Source organism: Falco naumanni, chromosome 10 (assembly GCF_017639655.2).
Source record: "Falco naumanni isolate bFalNau1 chromosome 10, bFalNau1.pat, whole genome shotgun sequence".
Lineage (NCBI taxonomy): Eukaryota > Metazoa > Chordata > Aves > Falconiformes > Falconidae > Falco > Falco naumanni.
The window spans coordinates 32,011,312-32,018,967 of record NC_054063.1 but is presented as its reverse complement, the minus strand read 5'-3'; the positions used below and the strand labels follow the sequence as shown (position 1 = coordinate 32,018,967).

The following is a 7,656-nucleotide window of genomic DNA, read 5'->3' as shown; positions in this document are numbered from 1 at the left end:
GGGCTCCTGAGGGCTCACCGGAGCCGGGCTTACCCTGCACAGACAGGCTCAGACAAGCTCCACACCTAGATGAGCACATCTTTATTTTCAGTTCCACGAATACACATGTAAACTGTCTGTATCTTGCCTGGACACGTCACCTAAACCACTGCTGCTTTCCAGTTGCCCTTCTCACCCTGCCATGGGATGCGCGTTCCCTCTGCACACTTGTGCGAGGCCGTTAGAGGGCATTTGGGTTTCATTTTTCAATCACCCAGAAGGATTGTGAGAAATGACGTGATCATGTGAGAAAGTCAAGGCAGAGCTGCTCGCAACATTCCTGCGCCGACTCTTGCATAGCTGGAGCAGCTCCAGCCCGTCGGGAGAGGCCCCGACTCATCTTTGCGATTTGTTTTCTCCTTTTCCTGCTTTTCTTTTGGCCTTGGCTTGTGGGGTATGTGCTTGGATGGCAGGCGGTATGTCTGGTGCTGTGGAGCGGTGTCTCCTGCGTCTGAGCTCCTCGCTCGCCGAAGCCCTGCCAAACCGCCAGTGCTTTGGAGAGGAGGAGGCCAGGCGGAGCAGGAAGGTTTGTGTTTATTCTGGAGGGATGCGGGGAAGGTGAATTAGAGCTGCCATCAGGAGGATGCCTCTGCCCATGCCCAGGAAGCAGCTGCTGGTCTCTGGAGTGGATATCGTGGGATGGCAGAGCTTGTGCACTGTCAAGCTGCTCAGCCTGGCGTGATGGTGACTTGTGGTGTGCAGCCCGATGTACGTGCTCCTTCCCTGGAGGGGCAGGGTGTCAGGGTTCCCCCTGGGGATTTGGGCTTCCAGGTGCCTGGAGTCAGTCTCTCTCACAGCCCCTGCAGAGCAGAGCTGTGTGCGTGACACGGTGGAGGAGCAGCATCACCTCTCCAAAAGCCCCACCGATCCGCGAAAGGACCAATTCCTGGCTTCTTGGGTCAGTTCACGCTCAGGGAAGGGTTTCCCCATTTCCCATTTCATTCAGCCTAAGGAACTCGGGGATGCTGCCCAGTAACCCGGCCTGGAGCAGCGGGGTGCACAGAGGGGGCAGGTGCTGGGTGACACAGGGATCTTGTTTTCTATTTCCACCTTTCTTTGCAGCCAAAGTCCATCAGTTCTTCCCTAGTTTCCTCAGGGACACATTCTCCATCTCCACCAAAACCACAGTGCCGTGGGCTTGTGCCAGACTCTTTGCTGGGACGAGGCGTTGGCTCTGGGATGCGATGGGGGTGGGCATGGCTACAAACGACCTCATTTTCCCCTCTGGAAAGGTAAAACAGAGTGATGGGGAGATGGAGCAGGGTGATGGCATGTCACCCACATCTAGGGGGCAGGGGCATGTGGCAGTGCAGGTGCCTGACCCCAGAACGCGCCGCGTGTGTGTGAACAGGGTGCTTTTGCACCACGTCCGCACTGGGGCTGTGCTAGGCTGGCTGAAGGTGGCAGAGCCACCTCTCAGGTGTACCCAGGGAGCCAGGCGGGAGCTGCAAGTGCACCTCTGGCCATAGGGGCAGGGTCACCCCTGTGGCTCAGGGTTGTGTGGGATCCACAGTGCTCTTGGATTCAGAGACCCCAAAATTCAGGTCTGCACCTGCCATCATCTGTTTTCCAAGTGAAGTTTCAGGAGGTGGTTTATCTGTCCCTGAGACACGGTCAGCTCAAGGCTGAGGAGAGGTGATGGGATGCCCACAAGTCATCGAGGGTCCCCTGGCTCATGTTGGCTGGCATTTGCCTTTCACAAGCAAACCTGTTGCCAGAGGCACCAGCTTCACCGAAGCCCTCACTTACCACCAGGGATGCTGCCGGCAGAGCCGGGCAGGGTCTGGCCATGCAGAGCCGCCTCTGAGTCTCCAGCCTGCAGTAACGGTTCTGGTTGGAGACGCGGGTCGAAAAGCCCATGCCGCAGGTGGCCGAGCAGGCACTCCACTCTGTACCCCACTCCTGGCAGGGGTACAGCAGCGGTGGGGATGCTGCCCCAGGGGCTAGATGAAAAGAGATGAGGGGAAAAAGGGTGGTTGGGGCCAGGTACAATGTGCCCTGCAAGTGTAGCCCTGCGTGGCAGAGAAACGTGTAGCAAGGTGTCTCCTGTTGATGTTCATAGTCTGGGGTGAAGGGACCATCCCCAGAGACCTGCGCGGGCATCCCTTCACTGGCACGTCCTGCATCTTACCTGCCCCAGCATCCCGGAGGAGGTACTGGTCCCGGGCTTCACAAATCCACTCAGGGCAGCACTTCCCTGGGACCTCTACGCGCCGTGGGTAGGGGCAGTCCGGGGTGGGCAGCCGCACATCCTCCTGGCAGAGCGGGATGCAGGTGAAGCCCCCATCCAGGCAGCGGCACTGGAGTTTGCAGCTGGGCTGGAAAACCTCCCCATCTCGATAGACCCGGCCATTCACCTCGCAGCCCTCCTCACCATCTTCAACTGCAAGTGACAGCCGGGGAATCCATTAGGGACAAAGTGACAGAGAAATGTGGATGGCAGATGGGACTGCTGGGGGGAAATGTGGGGCTGGCATAAAGGGACTGAACTGGGGGGCCACAGAAGTGACTGACAGAAGTGGGGCAGACATGATTTGCAGGTGCATTGCCGAACCTCCTCCCCTTCCCTGCCTCCTCCTCTCTCTTCCCTGAAAATGCCATGGGATGCCTGGAGCTGGCCAGGGCCACGGCTGGAGCTGGGGTGCGCGATGGGCTGGGAGCGCGGGGTGATCCCCGGGGGGAGAGGGCACCCCCTGTGCTCACAGTTGCAGGTGGCTCCTGTCCCCGCGGGCACCGCGCTGTAGTCACAGACGAGGCCCTGGCTCTGGTCGCAGATGTGGAGGAAGTCGCAGGGCTCTCCCAGGCGCCGGGCGCAGATCTTACAGCAGCCACAGCCATCCAGGACCAGGGGGGACCCACGGGGGCAGCGGGGTGGCACCCAGGGGCAGTAGCATGGTCTCCGGCACAGCTGGGCACACACCTGTGGAGGCAAAGCCATTGCTGGTTCCATACAGGTTGTGATTTTGGCTAATGGCTGCTGTTTCACTTGGGACAGCCAGGTAACCTTCTCTCAGTCATGGGGGCAGATTTTTGGTGGAGGGAGGCTCTGCGAATCCATGGGAATACGGCAAAGCAGCCTGGAAAGCTACTTTCCCCTTAGGGTACAGTGTGGATGGGCACCTATTGAAAACCAGGGAGAATCAGGGATGCTCAGCACCGTGCAGGATGGGGACTTAAATGCACCACTGCTTTGAATACACAGGGGAGAACAGAACTACAAGGGGAATGCCCCATGCAGTGGTGGTGATTTAAGGGGCTGGCAGTCCCCTTAAAGGGAGGGAAAGCAGCCACCCCCATGCCTGCCCCCGAGGCAGTGGGCTGCACCCAGCTGGAGACGTGGCTTTGCAGGGACTGAATGCACATGGTGAGGGCACAGCACTCCACTCCCAACAGACTTAACAGCCAAGAAACAGGGCATTGCAGCGGCAGTGGGGGAGCTGAAGCCAAGCGAACCTCACTGCTTTCCTTCCTGGTCCAGCTGCCTCCTCTGCCTGGCCTGGCTGCAGCATCCTCTGCCTGGCCCTGGCTGCAGCATCCTCTGCCTGGCCCTGGCTGCAGCATCCTCTGCCTGGCCTGGCTGCAGCATCCTCTGCCTGGCCCTGGCTGCAGCATCCTCTGCCTGGCCTGGCTGCAGCATCCTCTGCCTGGCCTGGCCACTGGGCGAGGAGCCCTGAGATAGGCACTTTTTCGAGGGCTGGGAGCTGCATTTCCCCTCCTAGCTAGACTGAGCAATTGCTTCGGCAGGGCTGTGCACTGCAGTCGTTTGCCTGCTCAGCCGATTGTTTGCCAGGGATGTGCCTGCAGGAGTTCACCCAGGCAGGTAGGTGTTTATAGCCACGGCTCATTCTGCTTGCACAATTACCCTGGCACGGACAGCTTTTGCAGGCAGCACTTGTGCTCCCGTCATGTCGTATCTGACAGGGCTGTTACATATAGAGCCTGAAGCCAAGTGAGTTAGCTCTGCAGTTTGAAAGTGAATTCTTTGCCAGTCCTGGCCTGACTGTGTGTGAGCCCCACACAGAAGCTCTGAGCTGCCCTGCGGCAGCCCTGCTGCTCAGTACCACACACGCTTTGCTTGCTGCGTGGCCAGCAAGTGCAGCTCAGGCAGCAGTTCAGCAAACACGCAATCAAAGAATGCATCCCTGTGCTGGTCCAAATACTGCTGAGACTGCCAAGAGATCGATGGGTTCAGCTGGACCACATGGATTTTAGACAACGGTTTTCTTTCTCCTTTACTTTCTCCCAATAGCATCAGGTCTGACATGACCAGTTAGACAGAGATGGTAGGTACTGGTGTGCTATCTGTTCCCCATTCACAGCAGTTCAGATGTTTTTTATGGGGCGGTAGAAATACTAGTGCCAGCAACTGAAGATAAAATATATGCAAAATGGGCTGGGCAATCTGGGTCTTGTTTTAGTTCTATCAATGAGCAGCATTATTAGTGTGGCAGAAACCAGAGGGGCTGGTGGCAGGGACCGAAGGACTGGCTGTGGTGGCCAGGTTTGGGCTGGAGGCACGAGGGCTCTTGGTGATTCTCCAGGCACTCATCAGTGCCTGGAGCAGGAATCATTTCTCCATCACAGCTTACCCAGGCAGCCAAGGGCATTTTTCATCTTTCAGGAGGCTGCTATTACAAATCAATGTTTTAGAAAGATTAAACAAGCCATTAACCCATTTTCCCCTGCTCTTTCTAATTAACTTGTCTTTAGATGACAATGTGGCTTCTGTCAGAGATCTTAACTGTCTGGGAAAGGAGTCAAATATGCACGATGCTGCCACGATGTCCCTGCTTGCAGAAGGTCTGCTTTGAGTTTCAAGCAGAAATTAGAACTTGGAGCTGAGATACCCCAAACTTTTCAACTTTCCTGTTCTCTACACAGGCAACTATCTTCACACAGAGTCCAAGAGAAAAAAAACAATAAAATCACTACAACCCAAATTCTGTCAGAGGCATCAGCTTTGCTTGAGCAACCCAGGGAGAGCTGAGTAATGCAGAGGCTGGGGAGCCTGGGCAGGGACAAAGGAGCCTGCAGGAGCTGCTACCACCGAGCTGCTCGCGCACTCGCAGGGAGCATGCCACCGCCCTGGGAGGGCTGCAGGGATGGGGCAAGCAAACAGAGCACATTGCTTTCATTCCTCTCTGCTCTGTGGACTTCCACCAACGAACGTCTTTGGCCCAGGAACGTTAAGACCCTACTGCTTAATCGCAAATAACTCTCCCAAGCATAGCTCTGCCCCCGTGCGACTGCAGAAATACAGCCTGTCTGCCAGCCGGCGTTAGCTACCGGGCTCGTAACACCCCAGTCCTCCCTGCATCCCACTTTGCAAGATCCAGGTGCTTCCCCGAGTAAGGCTAAAGCTGCCCCAGGGTCCCGTCTCCCTTACCTTGGCGAGGATGCAGAGGAGGGAGAGGAAGAGGAGCTGCTTCTCTAGCTGGAGCCTCATGCTGCTCTCCACTCTGCCACTTCAGCACATCATCCCCCGGGCAGTTTGAAGGCAGAGGAGAGTTTGCAGGTTTTAAAGCTCGGGATAGGTCCTGCTGGTGTTTATACTCTCCCTGCTCTGATGTCACTCACAGGCTCCAATATAAACATGAGTAGGTTTGGATAAGCCTCAAGATTTTCTTTTTTTTTTCTTTCTTTCTTTTTTTTTTTTCCAGCCCGCATTCCAGCTGCCATTTCCAGTCCCCTCAAGGTGAGAATGTGCTGTCCACCGAGGCAGCGAGCGAAGGGAAGGGACGCTCTCCCTGAGGAGCACAGGAGAGGGGCTGGGACCCAGGCTGGTGGGGTGAAGTGGCTCCTTGCTGCTAGCCCCAACCAGGAGGGTAGGTCCACGCCTCTGCCTACTGATCAAGGTCTGCCCAGACAGAGTTGGTCTCTTCCTCCTGGGTTTTGAAGGGTTTGGCAGGGCTGTCTGTGCTGCTGCCCGGGGGCATTGCCACGGGGAAGCAGGAACAGGGCATGCACCCCTGTGTTTTACAGGGAGCCCAGCGCCTGGCAGGCTGTGGGAGAGGGGTGGATGCCCACACTGTACAGAGCCCTGAAGCCAAGGGCAGGATCCTGTCCCTCCATCGCTGGGGACCGTGTATGACTTGCTTTTGACTGCCAGCAGCTGAGGCTGCAGCAGTTTGCCAGGCAAGATCTCCAGGCAGCAGAGGTGTGCTTCCCTCTCTGTGCCGAAGGGGATTTGCTGGGGTGGTGCTGCTGCCACAGCACCCAGGGAGGCTGCTGGGGCAAGGGGGGCTGGATGCACATTGTGTTGCATTGCCCTGGGTACATGATGCAGGGAAAGCTGCAGTCTGGCCCTGCTGATTTTAAGTCTTGTAAACGCAAATTCAGCTCCCCAAAAATTATGACTGTCTTAAGCAATCACGAGAATCTACAATCCAAGTCTGGGGAGGAAAAGTGGGTGCTCAGCGGTTGCCGCCTAGTGCTTTAGCACTTCTCAGTCTGCCCTGTGCAAGCTTTCCTCTCAGTCACTGTTTCTGGGGGCAGGAGGCTGGTGTTTAGGAAATTAAAAACGAAACATCTCAAGACCTTCAGGAAACTGAGGCCCTTGTCCACATTCCCATCCCCCAGATCTTATCACAAGATGTAAGAGGGGGAATTTATAAGTCCAGAGGTCGAAGGAAAGGCCTGAGATCACGTAAGGATGTGGGATGCCCTGCAGCTCTCCCTGGCTCCCCTCCTGCACCCCCCTTACCTGCAGGACATGGGCTGGGGGCCAGACCCTGGTAGCTGCACACAGACTCTCTGTACCTTGCAGGCATGATGAGAACTGCCACTATATATAAAATGTTAACATATATTATTATTAACATATACTTTGCTATTTATTAATTATACTATTATTACAAACATAGCCATGATATGATTATTAACATATACATATATACAACATATATTATGATAAATGTTGGCAAACAGGCAGGAGGGGCTGGGTGCCATTTAAGCAGAGCATCAAAATTCTACAAGTAGGAGTGATGGCCCATACCTCCCTCCAGGCTTCTCCCCCTTCTTTTTGCTTTTGCTTTCACAAAACAGGTCTTCAGTCACCTGAGCAGCAATCCCAACCCCAGCTCCACCACTCGCCATGGCCTGGAAGCCCGGGCACGGAGCAGGGAGGGCAGAGCCCGCAGGGAGGAGCGCACAGCCCGAGCTCTCCTGTTACCACCCTGATTCTCTGCTTTGGTTTTGCTTCGTTAGCTGCAATCAGCCTGTTAATGAGGTCATGGCAGCTTGTGGAAATACCAGGCCACTTTCCAAAGGCTGCTGTCACTGATCCTGGCGCTGGACTCTCTGCTTCTCACGCGGGAGCCCCAGCTCCCTGCAACATCAGAGCCGTGCCCGGAGGTCCAGGGATCCGCACTGGCAGCCCTGCCTATTGCAGGGAGGCGTGAGGACCCCGCATCGCTCTGTCCTCACTAGCAGGGAGGTCCAGGCCCCACCGACGGGTGCTCACAAGCCAGAAGGTTTGATACTGAAGGCTGAAGCCACATCTCTGGGGCACAATCCACAGCAGAGCACTTCAGTATGGTGCACAGGTGGTTTATGTCTCTATAGAAAATATATGGATATATGGATACATTAGCAACAAAAGGAGGGCTAAGGAGATTC

The 7,656-nt window shown here is 55.9% G+C and overlaps 1 protein-coding gene across 1 annotated transcript; it reads right to left on the bottom strand.

Annotated features, from left to right (window-relative positions):
• Window positions 1-5,584, bottom strand: CCN5 (cellular communication network factor 5). The gene is made up of 5 exons (XM_040608762.1): window positions 5,426-5,584; window positions 2,743-2,959; window positions 2,171-2,422; window positions 1,789-1,982; window positions 1-1,263 (listed from the first exon to the last, which is right to left on the bottom strand). Exons 1-5 carry the CDS (start codon window positions 5,483-5,485, stop codon window positions 1,252-1,254), a joined length of 735 nt encoding a protein of 244 aa, XP_040464696.1. The 5' UTR covers window positions 5,486-5,584; the 3' UTR covers window positions 1-1,251.
• Window positions 5,585-7,656: the final 2,072 nt, after the last annotated feature.

Bases quoted from the DNA above. Each gene is read 5' to 3' on its own strand.
- CCN5 (XM_040608762.1), bottom strand. From the start codon at position 5,485: ATGAGGCTCCAGCTAGAGAAGCAGCTCCTCTTCCTCTCCCTCCTCTGC. The intron at 2,960-5,425 runs GTAAGGGAGACG...TTGCCTCCACAG, and splicing joins TCCTCTGCATCCTCGCCAAG to GTGTGTGCCCAGCTGTGCCG. The intron at 1,983-2,170 runs GTAAGATGCAGG...CTTTTCATCTAG, and splicing joins CCTCCGGGATGCTGGGGCAG to CCCCTGGGGCAGCATCCCCA.